This window comes from Pipistrellus kuhlii, unplaced genomic scaffold (genome assembly GCF_014108245.1).
Source record: "Pipistrellus kuhlii isolate mPipKuh1 unplaced genomic scaffold, mPipKuh1.p scaffold_m20_p_26, whole genome shotgun sequence".
In the NCBI taxonomy this organism is placed as follows: Eukaryota; Metazoa; Chordata; class Mammalia; order Chiroptera; family Vespertilionidae; genus Pipistrellus; species Pipistrellus kuhlii.
In genome coordinates, this window is record NW_023425525.1 from 5,967,368 (window position 1) to 5,985,471 (window position 18,104).

Consider the following 18,104-nt stretch of genomic DNA (forward strand, 5'->3'; position numbering starts at 1 on the left):
ATCTAATATTCCTCCTATAATCAGTACAATGTATAAACGTTATCACAATTACAACGTATAAATTTATTATTTCTATATCCGGCTAAGCAAAATGAAGCCTAATTATCATAGACCCATAGTTTAGGGTTTGTTGTAGACTATCAAAAAGTGGGTATTTGCGGGAAGAAGGAGTGTCCCTGCTCTCTAAGTGTTAAAAAATTAAAATGGAGGGGAAAAAATCTCATTCCCTCCAATCACAACAACCTTAATGATTTAACGTGAACTGTTTGATTTTGGGCTTGTCTGGCTAAGTACTTGGTTTATTGAAACTGTCACTACTCTCTCACTTATCAGTTGGCAGAGATATGAATTGCTCTGTGGTATCTGCTAGCCCCAGTTAGAAGATGTCATACTGTTTTCGCCCAAACACAGATCCTAGCTCTGCGTAGGTTAGCTGACCTCGTGTTGTGACCCTCATACCAGCGTTCACAGGACTCAGGTCATGACCTATGAATTAGCATCATGCTAGTATGGGCCTTACAGAATTAAAGATGTGAAAAAGCAGGCACTTCATATGCCTTTCCTGGCTTGGTTTGCAGTGTGCTAAGCAGCTGTTTCTCAAATCTAAAGGAAGACCATCAGGTTACCAGCATGCTCACGTATTTAAAAAAAAAAAAAAAAAAGAAAGAAAGAAAAGAAAAAAGAAAAGAAAAGAAAGAAATTGAATTTCCTTCTTTGAAAATTTCTATGGCATATCAAAAGGACAGTAAAAACCAGCATTTAAAAAATATTTTACTTATGTTCTTGACAAAAATTAATCCTGTTTTTAAAACAATTGTCCTTAAAACATTACAAGTACCCAGCCCTGAGCCCCTTGCTGCCATCACTACTATGAAATCATCTCTGCAGCGTTAAATGGCGTTGGGTTGCAATCTCACCTCTGCTTCGCCAAATAATTCTACGAGTAACTGCAAAGACAGACCTTTCTTAACCAACCTCTGTCACAACGGACTCTCAGACACAGAAACGCTAAGAATGGGAACTAACGGCGATTTCTGCATCAGAAGATTCGTGCAGAGTAGATTCTGGATATACTTGGTAATTTTTTTTCTCAGCAGGGGGAGCTAGCACTCTCATCTTGAAAGTCTAAGTATACAGGCGGATATTTAAATTTTGATTCCAACTATCACATTTCAGCATGCGTCAGATCAGCCACAAAGAAAGATAATTTCAAGTTTGACAAACTTGAAAATTTACCTTTGTCTTTAAATTCCTGAAGATAGCTGCAAAATAAAACAAAAGCATTATATTTTAAAATGAGGACTGACAAATCAAAACAAGATCTAATAAGTGACAGTAACTCAAAGCTATTTTAAAATGTATATTATAAACATATATTTGGAGAGAAAAAACTACCTCTTATCCTGAAATGACAATCCCAAAAGATTTATGGATTTATAATAAAAGGATTTTTAAAAACCTAAGTTACAGTAGTAAAACCAGAACATATCTTTAATATCTACAATTTACATTAATTCATTTCAGTATTGGTGGTTATTTTCTGTATTTATGTTAAAATTCTCAACCTAACTGTCTTATCATTTAAAACAACTATATTCTCACCTAAACAAAATAAACAGCTGAATTTTGCTAGAATGCTTACAAAAATACATATTCACAAACCTTCACAAAAAAGGTGTTATGATAAGCAAATCTGTTTTTAAAAGCTATTAGAGTGAAAATATATATTGTCCTCTATAAATACTTAACAGCAACTAAGTAACATTACAATTTTAATTCAATGACAATCAATTCTTTATTAAAACATTAATTACAAAGTTGCTTCTAAGTAAAAACATTAATAATAAAAGGCAAGCAAGTGACTTACATAGACTTTACATCTTTTATCTTCTTAATAAGAGATTCTCTCTTTTCCTTTGCTTTCTTGGATAAATTTTCCCCTTTCAGAACGTCTGCTACAAATGCTTCAACATCTGAACCATAAAATATAAGAAACAGGATACAAATTGTAAGAAAGAATAATTTTTTTGTGAAGACAAATAGGACAATGATTGTTTCTATCCATAAGTGTTAATATCCGTACAATCTGTTATAGTTATTTATCAGTCCAAAGCATAACAGTTGAAGTATGTTTCAAATAGCAAGTTGGACAAATTTGTTCACCAGTTAGCTAATAAAATCTGTATGCTCTACTTATGCTTAGCACAGCAAATGCTAGTTGGATGTTTGGCATCATTAAACCAGGAAGAAGCATACAAGTTTTAATAAAGAATGGTGCCCCATAAAACAAATTCCTACAGAAACAGGCACGGAGCTTTCATCCATGTGTTACTGCCACTTAATAGTATTTTGTGAGTTCCTGTATGACTAGGTCATTCAGAATATTATGCCAGTGCAAGCTAATGTCTCTGGCAAGGTCTGTTTTTCCCATTGTCATCTATTTTCAGGTGTTCAATGCTTTAAAAGGAAAAAATAAATCTCCTTTTCTAGCCAAGATCCCCCAAATCAAACCTTCTCCTTCCTACCTGCCCCACCCACTCTGGCCAGCCACCCTCAAATAAAAAAGATAATCAATTGTGTGGTTTTGTGTGTTCTCGCCTTGGTATGACTCCCTGAAACATTTCTTTAAATAAAGTAGCAACAATGCATTTATCCACTGTTTAAAAATATAATAACCTGGAGATAAAATTTCTATGGCCTCATATAACATTTCCATATATCCTTTTTTAAAAATTAATAAACTTCTAAATTATTCTGCTATCTAGGTCTCTCTAGTATAAAATTCCAACAAATCCTTACCGGTATGATTTTATAATAGCTCCACTCTTATTGTTCATGAAATACCGTACAACTTTAAATTAACTTCATATACAGAATTTTAAATCCCATTTTGAGATCTCTAATACAGAGAATACCATAAAAATTTTTCAAGTAGATACGACTGCAAACCATCCATATTTCATAGCGAAGAAAAGTACTATGTATGTTTTACTTTCTCTTTACTTAACTACTTTGTCTCCTCACTCACAGTGATAAAAAGGCAGCATCAAGACATACAATAATGTTTCATGTTACTTCAAAGCAGTCCAAGAGTCTTTCAACTGTACTTACAAAGAACAACTTAAAACCTAGTGTTTGAGATAGAATGTGATCGATTTGAAATTCTTGATTGCAAAAGGATCTTGAGACCATGAGCAGAGCTGAGAAGCTGTTGTTCTCTATATTCGCAATAAATGTGTAACTGATTTTTCCCTAGATCAACATGATAAGTGTAAGAATGAGAATTTAATCTTGACATACTTTTTTAAAAGCCGCTTTCTGATATTAATGTTAAAAGTGAGTCTCCAAAAAAACTGAAAGCGGAAGAGTGTGCCGGCCTCACGTTGTGTGCGCTGCCCATGTGTGTGAAGGGGACACAGGCATGCCCGGTCCCAGTGCAAATGGGACCCAGATTTCTCCCGTGAGTTCAACGGAATACAACACGTTTGTAAAAGCGCTCTCCTCTGTCTCTACATTGTGCGCCCACGGGAGCACACAGGCGGGGACGGCCGTGCCGCTGCAGTGGGAGCTCACTGGCTGCCCCGAGGTGGCCACCGTAAATCTCCGGGAAAGCGGATGGGAAGGGGCAGCATCTCCACCGCCTCTTCCTCCCGGCCCGGCCCGGCCCCGCGAGGACGCGGCACGAGGGTACTCCCCTCCCGAGTTCGCCTTTAATCCCCTCGCCCCCAGTATGGAATTGCCTATTTTACATTTCCATTCTACAGCCCAAGTTTAAACAAACCGGACCTATTTTCTACCTCCGGAAGCAATAACAGAACGAATTGCAGCCCAAGAATGTTTTCTGTAAAAGGTCATTTCGGTTCCAGGAAAAACAGAAAACATCAAAGCTGCGATGCTCTCCACAGTGTTTCCCAGGGCTCCGCAGGCATGTAAAGCCCGGTCCCTCTGGTGCTGCAGGAGGAAGTGCTGTGAGGGGGGCTGGGACGCAGCTCTGCCTGTTTGTTTGTTTGTTTGTTTTTGTTTGTTTTCCGGCTGCAGGTGGGGGGAGGAGGGGTCAGAGATTGGGCAAGGGGGAAAGATCTATATTTTTAGAGTATTCTCCATGCATTTATTCCTAAACTTATTCCAGGAAGGGGGTTTATGGCAACTAAAGTGATTTAATAAACATTAATTAAAAAAATACTTAACGGAGACCAGGAAGATGTAGAAACTGCTTTGCTGTTTTGTTGTTTTTTCCTCTTTTTTTTTTTTTTTTTTTCAAATAAGAGCTTTAAAGTGGGAACCATGACTGCAATAATCCTAGTTTGTTGGTGCCCCCTGACTCGGGCAGGTTTTGAAGTTTTTGCACTGTGGGTGTGTTTTCTGAAAACCCACATGTGCCCACTGATTTCCGAATCCAACGAAACCAGCCTGTCCGGGCACAGGGGCCTCCGGGCACAGGGGCCTCCGGGCACAGGGGCCTCCGGGCACAGGGGCCTCCGGGCACAGGGGGGCAGCGGGCACAGGGGCCTCCGGGCACAGGGGCCTCCGGGCACAGGGGGACAGCGGGCACAGGGGCCTCCAGGCACAGGGGGGCAGCGGGCACAGGGGCCTCCGGGCACAGGGGGACAGCGGGCACAGGGGCCTCCGGGCACAGGGGGGCAGCGGGCACAGGGGGGCAGCGGGCACAGGGGCCTCCGGGCACAGGGGCCTCCGGGCACAGGGGGGCAGCGGGCACAGGGGGGCAGCGGGCACAGGGCGCCTCCGGGCACAGGGGGGCAGCGGGCACAGGGGCCTCCGGGCACAGGGGGGCAGCGGGCACAGGGGCCTCCGGGCACAGGGGGGCAGCGGGCACAGGGGGGCAGCGGGCACAGGGGCCTCCGGGCACAGGGGGGCAGCGGGCACAGGGGCCTCCGAGCACAGGGGGCAGCGGGCACAGGGGCCTCCGGGCACAGGGGCCTCCGGGCACAGGGGGGCAGCGGGCACAGGGGCCTCCGGGCACAGGGGGGCAGCGGGCACAGGGGGGCAGCGGGCACAGGGAGCCTCCAGGCACAGGGGGGCAGCGGGCACAGGGGCCTCCGGGCACAGGGGCCTCTGGGCACAGGGGCCTCCGGGCACAGGGGCCTCTGGGCACAGGGGCCTCCGGGCACAGGGGGGCAGCGGGCACAGGGGCCTCCGGGCACAGGGGCCTCCGGGCACAGGGGGGCAGCGGGCTGCGCCGGGCCGGCGGAGGAGCTCCCGGGCTGCCCGGGAGGAGATGGGCGCTGGGTCCGAGGCCCCGGACAGGGGGGGGGGGGGTGTTACAGCCCGGGGTCCCGCCCCGGGAGCTGGGAGGAGGGTTTGGGGGCAGCACCTTGGCCAGACAGACGGGCCTGGCTCTGCCCGGCTCTGTGGCTCGGAGCCGGGTAAGATTTCAAACGCGGGCAGTAAAGCCGGGAACACCGGGCGGCTGGGAGATCTGAGGCTTTTCTTGTGCTCCGAGCAGCCCCGCGGGCCGGCCGGGAGCCCCCACCTCCCGCAGGGGTCGTGTCCCCGGTTAACGGGCGGTTAACGGCGGCTGCAGACCGGGCGCCTGGAGGTCGGGAAGAGCCATAATTCGATTGCGAGGAAAGGCCAGCCCGCCTCCGGCTTGCCTGCGGGCCTGGTGAGGCAGTGCCTCCTCCGGGGAAGGGGGTCTCCACCAGGGCGCCCGGCCCCCGGAGAGGGAAACTGGGTCCTCAGAGGCCCCAGAGCGCCAGGTCTCCCCCGCCCCCGGCAGACCCGCCGGCCCCCAGAATTCGCCCGTCCCCACCAGTCTTTGCCCCCAGTCATCACGGAGGAAAGTTATCCCAGGGGCTGGGCTGTAAATGAGCTGCTTTTCGCTCCCGTTACTCCTCTGAGGGAAGACTGTAAAGCCCTGGGGGAGGGAGGGCCTCCGTAAGCTCAGGCTTACAACAGCTCTGCAGGAAAATGTTAAGTCTGAAAACAAAATTAAAAGATGACATCATGCGTTGGCTCAGCAATCTTGGAGCAGTTTAACTTGAGAAACCTTTCAACAAGCCATCACCACCCCTACGAGGCCAGCCCTTAGCACACACCTAATCACCGAATGGCACTCCAACTGTCCTCTTTGCTTTTTCGGGACATATATACCCTCCCCTTAGAAAAACTGCCACCTGCGTGCTAGGACAGGTATCTGACACACACATGAAGGCTAACTGCTCTCTACCAACTTCTCTACATAATGAAAAGGTGAAACCACATGAGGTTAGGACAGTCTTTAAGTTCTTGCAAACAAATTAAACTCTGGGTTTCTTGACGCTGAGCACACAGCACAGGTTCCCACTAGGGAAGAAAGCGGATGTCTGGCCACTCGCCCCTACCATCCTCCACCAGCAAGCAGCCCGGAGTATGACTCCAGGCTGGAGGCTGTAAACAAGTCACAAAGGTAACACCCGGTGGCTTCAGCTGTCCCCCCACACCCAACGCCTCCCTGATGGTCACACACACACACCACACACACACACACACACACACACACACACACACACACACACACACGGCCTCTATGATGGTCTCAATGGTATAGAAGAGGGAGGCAGGAACTAAACTGAATCAACTACCATTTGCTCAGCGCCCGATCAATAAGTGTAAAACCAACCGCACTAACCCCCAAATGGCTTTACTGCGTAATTCCACATCTTCCTCTGCTTTCTGAGCAGGACCAGATTTCCGTTTGTATTCACTGAGGTGTCATCACCAAACTGAACGTGGGAAGGATCCCAGCCAAACTTTAAGCTGGCACTGGAACAAAAAGACAAGCTCTGCTTCTCTGCTAAAAGGAGGTATGGCTGACCACAAACAGCTAAGGGTGAAAACATAAAAATTAAGCTGGGCACACGTACATCATGGAGCCAAATGCTCACAGCTGGAAAACGGTTCATTGAAAAGTCATCGATTGCCTTAATCAATGTCTTCCTCTTGATTGCCTCGCACGTTTATAGGTGATGGTTGGACTGGGGACTGTTCTAACATGGAAGAAGAGGCATGAACAAGCACAGGAGTTCTTACAGAAGACACACCTGAGACTTACATCCTATCATCTGATAAAATTTTCAAAATTGGCTTTGAAAGCTCAATAATTTATTTTGATAGAAAAGTAGGCTGGTGAAGGACAGAGATGAAGATCTTTCGCCTCTAAAAGATGACTCTTGATAAATAGCACCTTGTGATAATCAAAATCTTTTTACCACGCATTTTCAAAGAAGCGACGGTGAATAACACATGAGTCTGAGATTTACACTACATTCACTGGTAGGCAGCATCTATTACCGTGTGTTCAGTATGTGATTGAAAAAGAAATGTAAACTCAGTGGAATGAAAAAAATAGACTTGGCTTTAATTGAAAAAGACAAACTAAGTGAATAATGAGTATATAAAAACTAGCCTATGCCACTTTTATCACCCATATATGACACTTAATCTTAAATTTATGAGAGACAACTGAACTGTTTCAAATCACTAGAAGCTTTTCTACTCTGTTGTTTTTCTGTCTTCTTTCTGGTAAGACATTAGTGCTGATAATGTAGAGATAAACTCATTTGGAAAATTTCTATAGACTGCTCATTCTTTAGTATATTTAGAACCCCTACTTTTTAAACAGAAAACCAGTGATCGTTTGGATTGAGTAACTATAAAAAGTGTTCATACCATCAAGAGCCTTACTTAGTCATCTGAAAATAGAACACTCCGAAGGAGAGCCTTGTGGAAAACAAGCCAGCCCCAAAGGTCCCCTCCAAGGAAAATGGGGGACATCATATGCTTAAGATAGGTAAATAGTTCTCCCAATATCACATCTTAATTCATCTGTTAATCTGACTCATATAAGAAACTGCGAAACTCTGGCCCCTTGGCTTACAAACACATTTTCTTATTTCTGGAAGAGACTATCTTAGAGTTGTCGTAGACTGATTTCATTTTGAGATAAAATGTTCTCATGTCAACTTCATGCTCATTAGTTATCACTGCCAAAAGGGCTTGTTTTTGCTCTGAAAATCCAGGTGCTAAAGAAATAGGTGACTGTCGGTGACTCAGTAGGTGGCACTCTTCCCTTTACATACTCAGCCAATGCCCCGGAAGAAAGTTATGGGACACTAGATATACCATAAATAATTCTCACAGGAAAAATAAAACCAAAATGTTGACCAAATTATAAATGGAACTTTGGAAAGGTGGAAATCAAACCATATTTTACTAGCAGTTAAAAAATAAATTAAAAAAAGAAAATCTGTCTCTATTTCAGTTGAATTGTATTCTTTATCTAATGCCCCCAAAGGGGTTATCGATTATAATTTGTAAAAATTAAAAAATAAAAATAAAAAGTGTCCTGGAGATGGGGAAAATGCAGTATTTCAATGCCAGACTGCTAGATGAACAAAATCTCAAGGTCACTTTACAGGAACCTCATAGCCACTTTGTTTAGTGATTGTTTGACCTGGTTTTGATTTTTCAGAGCATTTGATATCTATTATATTCTTTTTTTAAATATTGGTTTCACTTTTTAACTTAATAAAGTCACTAATGTCTCCTTACAGTTTTCCTTTTTAAATGTGTTGTCCTAAAGAAATGAATGAGAATATCCGACTGCAAAATACTAACTAACACTCCAGTATTCAAAGGGCGAGTAAACATGTGGAGGTTGGGGGACCGGTGGTTCCAGTTCCTCTCACTCTCTTGGCTGCCTGGAGGAAAAACTCACATGAATCAAGATTATTCTTGCTGTTAGTCCTAGTCAAAATATTTGGATGTAGAAGAAGATTAAATGGACAAGATTTGGGGTTATCCTTTGATTCTAATTATCCAGGCTAAACCTGTTCCTCCATTGTTGTGAAAAAAAAATTACACACAATGCAATATACAGATCGTGTGTCATAGAAGCGTGCACTTGAAACCTATAAAATGTTACTAGCCAATGTCATACCAATAAACTTAATTTTTTAAAAATTCACGCAATTTTTAAAATAAAAATATTATTGATTGCCTGTAAATGCAGTTCAAATTTTGCTTTTAACAACAGAAATCTGTACACATTTTTCCATTCAGGAAACGAAGAAAAGCTCAAACACTTTTATAAAAAGTATAGGTTTTCAAGATTTAAATACTGATTCCATAGAAATATAAATAAGTAACCAATTGTACAGGCCCTTTTTTCAAGACTACCATTAAATGCCAGTTAAGAATGGTATCCTCTTTGGGTTTTGCATTTCTATAGAACGTGTGGTTTTAAGTGGGAAGGAATGAGAAGGGGGTTAGGAGGAGAGCCTAAAGTCTTATAATCAGAAAGAAAATAATAAATGGGTAAGACTCCATTTGAGCACCTACCCCTATCAAGCAGTTGAAATGTAAAATATTTAAAACACATGACACATAATGGCTTGAATAAGACACATAGAAAACAAAGGAAAATGTCCATTCTTATCTTTTGACTTTATATTCTTGTTTTCTGAGGGCAAGGGATTTAAAGCGCCTGAAAAGTTTAGGTGCTGTCTTCTCTATCTTGGAATTTTGGCACAATGCCATGCATCCCAGGAGCCCTCAACTGTTAACCACAACCTCCAATATCTCTATTCTTAGTTTCAAAGAAAGAACTAGGTAAGCCAGTAACATCTATAAATTTCAAACCAATACCAATTCTTCTATAGTTTTAGTAATTTTTATATTTAACAATATACTATCACCCAATACTGGTCATCATGCACAATTCCAAAAGATTTGTTTCGGATGGAAAATGTGTTGGGGGAAACCTAAGAGCATTTATTCTTGAAAACTTCCCTACCTCAAAAAAGATGGTAACTACAGTCAAATATAAAATGTTAGCTTTCTTTGAATAAGTTAAAAAAAAAAAAAAAAAAGAAAACTAAAAAGCTCTGGTTCACTTATTTCTTTAAGATATATTATTTTCTCAGAGCCATACACCTTGAAAATACCTTCTGAAAATAAAGTGTAAGGCAAACTTATAATCTCCAAGATTGTAATGTTTTAACATTTCATGTGTTTTAATATGTAGTTTGCTTCAATAACATGAAATATTGTAAAGATCCATAAGATAACTTTCTAAATGCTGATTTCACACATGATGCAAGAATATTACCTGTCTAAAGAAAGAGATGGCTAATGTATACAGAAAGTGAGCATTGGTAGATAATTTAAATATTATGTAATTCTAAGCTTACTCAAATAAGGGCCATATGAAACACTTGTAATATATGGGCATCAGAGAATATAGGGTCTCATAAAATACATACCATGCTATCTGCAAATGTATGCTCATAGATCATAGAGCCAACTGTCTACTGTGGGGGGGCTGTCAAGCTTTAAAAGCAGGCACCCAAAGATCTGTACTTTATTTCTTAAATTCAAAAATTCATACCTTCATAAAAGAGGGGGGGAATTCAGTTCTAGACCTGGAACATCCTGAAAATGGTAACATCTAGTTTGGGAGTCATGACAAATGCTACTCTGATCTGATCATTAAAATAATACTCTAAACAATAATACGCTAAGCAATTCCAACATCGTAATAACAAAAAGCGTAACCTGTAGTAAAATAAAATAGTACTCATGTGAAACTCCACTATAATGGAATAAAAGATGTCTTTTCAGTTCTTTCAATATTCCCCTCAGTGGTACCCATTACTGACAACAAGCATTGCTTGGAGTAAAAGACTATCCCACCACAAATGCACTCAGCACACTGTGATCATGGTCACACAAACTAAGTCTGCATCCATGCACTATTGATTTTCTTCTCTCTGTCATATTCATGATGCTAACCTCTGAAACAGTATAGCAGGGTATCAGATTTGGTCTCACACTATCACTGTAACTTACTACTTAAAATGTCACGTTTTAGATATTGCTTTTTACAAGTTAAAATAACCAACCTGTAAGATAGGCATCTAAAAGAAACTCTTCTAATACAGGATATTCATGACCAATGTTGAAAGATAAATACTTAAGCGACAACTAAAGTAAAACTATCAAAACTCAGTTTCCAGAATTGTGATGCAGGAATGACAAAGTGAGAAATGGTAAGAATTCCAGAGCATCGAGACAGAGTAAGATTTGTGTTGCCCTAATAATATATTTTCTACCTTATAAAGAAATGTAAATTTCTCATTGGCCCTTAGCTACCATACACATCTACAAACCTAGCTTACAGCCTGGAAGAACTGCATCTCTAACTTCCTAAAGTAAGTTCCTATAAATGGCAAAACCGAAAAAGGGAAGATGAGGGTGCAAAGATGAAGCACTCTCATCGTGACACAGGAAGCTGGACTCGGACACATCCTTCCCTTTTAACAGGTTGCTCAAGCTGGAGACAAGTGGCCATTTGAGAATCAGGTCCTTTCTGAGTCTTCCACACGAGTGGACTGAACGTTCAAGAAAAAACTGGGACTTTTAGAAATGACAAACCCTTGCATCGCATAGCCCCCGACATCTGTGACTCAGACACATCTCTTTACACCCTTCTCCTGCTCCACTGACCAGAAACTGCTCATTACTGATCCCTTCCCAGTTCTCCCTCTCTCTCTCTCTCTCTCTCTCTCTCTCTCTCTCTCTCTCTCTCTCTCTCTCTCTCTCTCTCTCTCTCTCTCCCTCTCTCTCTCTCACACACACACACACACACACACACACACACACGATGCGTACACAAGTCATCCATAAGGGCTTCCCCATCACCCTGGCGCCCACACGCCCACCCCCTCAGACCCTGGCCCCGGGCGAAAGACGGGGCCGCGGGGAAGCGGAGATCGGAGTGAAAGCTTCTGTCCCCAGCGGCTCGCCGTCCCCGCCCCCGCCCCGCAGCGCTGCCCGCCCCCTTCCCCGCGTTACCTGCCAACAGGTTCCTAACCTCCTCGGGGAGGGGCCCCGGGGAGGAGGTGCTGCCGGGGGTGGGCATGGCGGGGCGCGGGGCGTGGATCTGCTTGGGGGGCGGCTGCGACCTAGGCTCCGGCCGGCCGTCCGGGAAGCGCCGCGGGGCTACGACTCCGGACACGCCGGGCCGGGGATCCCAACAAGGAAGTCCCCGGAGCCGGCCGCCGCGCCGGACTCTCGGCCCTGCCCCGCCCGCGGCCCGGGGCGGGGCGAGGGGCGGGCCGGAGAGCCGGGCCTGAGTGCCCCTGCGCATGCGCGTCCCTGGGGTTCCCCGGCCGCCGCACGCCGCCGCCTTCCGGCGGGCACGCCCCCTCTGCGTCAGCGGGCGGGGGGCGGGGCCGCCGCTGGGAAGGGAGCCCGGGGCTGCGTCACCTGACCCGCGCCTGACGCTCCGGCCGCCATGTTTGTTACTGGCGCCGCCAGACCCGCTGACCATTCCCTAGGCATCTCGGAAAGCAACCGAGTCCACGGTGCATCCAAGGTTCCCGATTGGGAGACCCGGCCAACGACCCGCACCGCCGAGGTTTGACGCCTCTCCTGGTAACCCTTAAGGAAGTTTCCGCCGTCCCCGAGCCGGTATGGCCTTCTTTGTCCGATGGCGTGAAGGCAACCATGTCCCCTCTTCCGCCAGTTCTCCCTGAGAGGCCAGTCCGGAGAGCGATCTGATTGGCTCTTCCGTTATTTTCTGCCTAATTCGGATTCTTGGAGGTGGTTGGTTTCCCCCAGGAGAACCAAGAGTGGGGAGTTCTAGTCACTATCATTTTGACTTCATACATAAATGATAGGTAGGTAGGTAGGTAGGTAGGTAGGTAGGTAGGTAGGTAGATAGATGGATAGCTACCACTGTCCATCTATAAACATCCAATTGCTAGAAGAACAATTGTAATAATCTGAACAATTAAGAGTTATTAAATTAAAAATAAATAAATAAGTAAATAGATCCAATTGCCAGTGATTAGAAGAGTAGAATTATAAAATATGTTCACTCCAACCTGATCCTTTAGTCAACAAACACTTATTGAGTGTCTTCTATCTGTAAATCTTCCCTCAGGTTTTCTCTAAAATCCCAAAAGGCGTGTTCTGGTGGAGAGAAAGAGAGAGAGAGGGAGGGAGGGAGTTAGTTTTGTGTGTGTTTGTGTGTGTAAAATACATACATATTTCTATTTCTTCCGCTAGGGCCTGATTATTTGCATTTTTAAACAAGCCTTCTGGGGGTTCTAATGCTAAGTGTCCTGAGATTTGATTTTGAGAATCATAGGGCACACAGTTTGTCATAACTTTCATCTGTAAGCCTGACATAGAATAATAGCTCTATTAATATTTCATACCAAAAAAGTCTCAGTAACATTAAGAAAAAATTAGTCAAATGCAATAACATTTTTGTAAATAATTCTCTAAAAGATACACCACACACTAATTGTAAAAGGAAAAATTAGAACATTTAGAGTCTTCTCAAAATAAAACAAAACCAAAAATTGAAGTAAAACATATAAGATAACAACAAAAAGACACCTCCGAAACAAACCCATGCCCTAAATTGAAAACTGAAATTCCTACTCAGATTTAGACATGTGATGAATTATGGAAAGAGTAATGAAAATTCTAATTCTTTTCAGTGGAGGTAAAGGTGAGTATAGAATCATTTTATAACATTGGCCCTCCAACTTCAAAGAATTATTATTCTTAAACTACAAAATTATCTTTCTTTCTAAAGAAGGAAGAAACTATTTCATGGGCATTTGTATTAGTGAGGATTCTTTCTCCCTTTACAGTTATTAGATATAATTCTTTGTCTTGTCATTTTTTTTTTAATATTAAACTAGGCCTCCAGGTGTTCCTACCTTTTGTTTTCTTCCGATAGACTTGGCCAGATTTTTTTTTTTATTCTCGTGTCTCATTTATTTATTTATACTCAACTCATTCCACAAAGGAATTGAGGTGATTTACTCTTGTATCAAATAGACAGCTTTCAGGATATATCAAATGGACAGTGTCTACCCTGCTCATTATGACAAGTCATTCTTGTTACTGAGAGACAGGAAACTATTAAGATGGCCTTAAAATATATAGCATCTAGTAGTCCAAATGAAAAAGGCAATAACAGAAAATGGACTTTTTGTGTGAAACACATTTCCCCTGCTTAGGAAACCATTTTCAGACACAGCTTCATGATGGATTCACTTGGGCAAGGCTTTGTATACTCTATCATTTTTACTGTTTATTGTTAAAGTTACTGAAATTGATTATAAGACAGAAAGAGAAATAAACAGAGGCTAGGAAAAATATATTCTTATTTCTCTTGTTTCCATAACAAAATCTAGGAAGGAAATCAAATCATACTTTACATTTCTTAAACTAGTCATATTAGATAAAAATGAATAATAGATGAAACTTTAAATCTCAACTCAAGAGAAATAGCAGCTGCCCCACAGCATTCTGCAAAGAAGATTCTAGACTCTGGGGGGGAAAATCTCATGATCTATCTTCTCAAAAGTAAATAAATCCTCCAGTTCAAAGAGTGTGTGTGTGTGTGTGTGTGTGTGTGTGTGTGTGTGTGTCATGTGCCACTTAAGAATAGGGATACATTCTGAGAAGTGTGTTGTTAGGCAATTTTATGTGGGAACATCATAGAGTGCACTTACACAAACCTAGATATTATAGCCAACTACACACCTAGGATATATAGTATTCTCCTATGTGTATAGTCTATTGTTGACCAAAAATCCTTACATAGCACATGACTGTATATCTCCATATAACTAAAGCTAACCTCCTTCCTTACACCTTTTTTTTTTTAATGTATTTTTTATTGATTTCTGAAAGGAAGGGAAAGGGAGAAGAGAGATAGAAACATCAATGAAGAAGATGGTCACCACAAGATGGCCAGCAGGGGAGGGTAGTTGGGAGGGACCAGGCCTTCAAGGGAGGAAAATTGGGGGCTGTCAGGCCTGCCGGGGAGGGCAGTTAGGGGTGATCAGGCCTGGAGGGGAGGGAAGTTAGGGGTGATCAGGCCAGCAGAGGAAGGCAGTTGGGGGGGACCAGGCCTGCAGAGGAGGACAGTTGGGAGCAACCAAGCCCTGCAGGGGAGGGCAGTTGGGATCCTACTGGGATCAGGCCTAAACGGGCAGTCGGACATCCCTGAAGGGGTCCCAGATTGGAGAGGGTGCAGGCTGGCTAAGGGACACACCCCCTCATGCATGAATTTTGTGCACCAGGCCTCTAGTTTATATATAAGAATAATAAGCAGTTTAATACAGACTGAATTTGAGTTCTTAAAATTCTGTGTTTGTAGGATTCTACGAATCAGGAATAAGATAAGGGGAAACTGACCATCCCATTTCAGACTTTACAACAATGCTACCTGGTTCTCTTTCCAGGTAACAGTCCTCTTTACCCTTCAACCAAAATTAATATTCCCTATCCAGACTTGAGATGGTCTTCTTCTTACAGTACATCTATTCTCACAAAGCAATGTTAAAATACCAAGCTGTCTGCCGCAGCAGTAATTCAGTGGGTTTGCGCCTAATATATTCATGAAGGGCTTTGATGGATTTGATAACCATAAGCAGCTGTTAACATTAAACTGCCATTTAATTTTTTTCAGTGACTTTCAAACTTGTCAATATTAAACAGTAGTGTTTTACAAATGACTACTTTAAGGCCAATAAGAGTAAAATAAATAAAATTTAAAAGGCTCAACCAAATTCTTCCTTTTTTCTACGGTGTCCCACTACTAAGCACAGAAAAGAAAAACATGTTTACAAGACTTGAAGCACTGCCTTGAATATTTGCCTATAATTTGCATGGTATGTTATTATACCCAGAAATTCTTCTATTCCTTCCCCTTTTCAGCCCCACCCCCATTTAATTTTTGTCCTTGTTTATATATCTCAGCTCTAGTTGGGGGGGAGGCGGGACCCTAATCTGGAAAACTACTGGTTAGGTCTACTTAAGTATAAACAACCTTAACTAGTGACCAAAAAATTAAATATATTTGTCCTCTTTCTCCTACGACCGGCTGAGACAGGTGGGCTGTTTTATTTATTGACTTTTCTGATCGGTACTGGGCTAGATGGGCCAGACACCCCCTGGAGCCCTCCTGAGGTCCCTCCCCAGCCCCGATCGTGCTGGATGGTGGGGTCTTGCAATCTGGGACCCTTCGGGGATGTCTGAGAGCCGGTTTGGTCCAATTCCCAAAGCTGACATATAACATTGTATAGGTTTAAAGTGCACAATCTTATGATGATATATAATGCAAAGTGTTCACCACAATAATGTTAGTTTACACATGGGGGGGTGCTTTTTTAAAAAAATATATTTTATTGATTTTTTTTTTTTACAGAGAGGAATAGAGAGGGACAGAAAGTTAGAAACATCGATGAGAGAGAATCATCGATCAGCTGCCTCTTGCACACCCCCCACTGGGGATGTGCCCGCAACCAAGGTACATGCCCCCAACCAGAATCTAACTCGGGACCCTTCAGTCCACAGCCGACGCTCTATCCACTGAGCCAAACCGGTTTCGGCTGGGGTGGGTGCTTTTTAATGATCCAGGAACACCAGAAAAAAAGCAATGGATCAAAATTAAGTCTTAGATTCGGCGCTGCAGCATCACTCTTCAAAAATTAAATAAGAACTCCAGCTCTTATTTGCAGTTATTTAAGTTTATTTGCTCAGCTGAGGAAATAAAGATGATCTATTATAGTTTATGTTTAAAAATACAAATATAACACTGAACCAATGGCATTTGCTCTTTGAAAATGGAAGTAGACATTTTCAAAAGCGATATAACAATAACATTTTTTCAATATTGTTAATGTGGTCTGTTAATACTTGCTCATAGAATCGCTACAATTCAGCCAGGACCACAGCAGGAGCCTGGACATGCAATAAATCAATGTGTGATTTAAAAAAGGCAAATATTAACTCAAGAGATTAAAGAGAAGATTGAGGAGATAGGAATATTATATAGACAGATAATATTATTTATATTTACATATTAAAATATGGAGTATTGTATAAAAATACATATCAAATCTATGTTCCATCCCATTTCATAATACAATTTTCACTTTCACCCCCTGCAACATAATTTTATAATGTTTTCCCTCGAAAATCTGGATCTTAATTCTTCCCCTTTTACTTTTTACTTGTTGAATGATTACTTTAATGTGATCTCTTGGATCAAGAGGAAGTAAGCAGAGGAAGTCAGTGCTGTTGACAAATTGTGACCCAGTCCTCACAACGTGTGGCCTGCCACAAACATGCCTATGGCACAGTGAAGAACATCGAGGTTACGTCATTTGCCATGCTGATGGGCTTTGCTGTCCCCCAGTCCATTTGTTCACCATTCTGAAAACACATTACTGTCTGTCAGGGCCTTGCTTCCTCATTTAGTTCTTGGCTTTGATCCTGAAAGCATCGTGCCTTCCCCGAGAATCACACACTAGAAGAAAAAGCCTGGCAAACTCCATTCCTATCCAACCCGCTTAGTTTATACTTCTATAAGTATTCTGCTTTATCTTTTTAAAGTCATCTTAATTTTTTTCTAAGAGGTAAAACATTATTATATTTGTATGCAGTACTGTCAAAATGCATACTTTTTTAAATGTAGAAAAATTGCTTTAACTTAGTGGAACACAAAAAAGGAAATCCTGAAGCATCCCCAAATTATATGCTTTTATTATAGTATTTAATTGCTATCCATTAGAAGAGCATAGTCCTCATTTTCATGTTTTTAAATAAAATAGAACCATGTACTTCCAGGGGAACAGTGTTCATATGGAATATTTTAAAGGAAACTGTCTTTTTTAAAAGTGAAAAGCACCCTGCTTACATTAACTAACCTGAGGAAAATATTTTAGTTTGTACATCCTATATAATAAAAGGCTAATATGCAAATTATACCCTTGGGAGTTCAACTGATCAGGAGTTCGAGGGCCTGCTTTGATATGCACTGACACCAGGGGGTGGTGCGAAATGAAGGAAGGCCCTGGCCAGTGGCTGGCAGCCAGGGGAAGGAAGGCCCTGATCAGCCCTGATCACTGGCCAGGCCTAGGGACCCTACCGGTGCACAAATTTCGTGCACCAGGCCTCTAGTTTCTACATAAAAATATTACATATCTGTAATATCTATACTAACATGCTATGACTTAAATAAATTAAAAACTATTTAGGCCATACATCAACATGGAAAAGTTAAACATTTT

At 42.4% G+C, this 18,104-nt stretch overlaps 1 protein-coding gene across 3 annotated transcripts in view; it reads right to left on the reverse strand.

Moving 5' to 3' along the window:
- The window catches only part of SKAP2 (src kinase associated phosphoprotein 2), a 138,046-nt gene extending 125,944 nt beyond the window's left edge, over positions 1–12,102 (reverse strand). For all 3 annotated transcript variants that reach the window (XR_006742647.1, XM_045587209.1, XM_036453794.2), the window contains exons 1-3: positions 11,854–12,102; positions 1,868–1,973; positions 1,237–1,262 (exon numbers count right to left, since the gene is read on the reverse strand). Coding sequence is in view for 2 of the 3 variants with exons in the window: in XM_045587209.1 (XP_045443165.1) it covers positions 1,237–1,262; positions 1,868–1,973; positions 11,854–11,920 (199 nt within the window). In the remaining variant the exon portion in view is untranslated. The remainder of the gene's footprint in view (positions 1–1,236; positions 1,263–1,867; positions 1,974–11,853) is intronic.
- Positions 12,103–18,104: the final 6,002 nt, after the last annotated feature.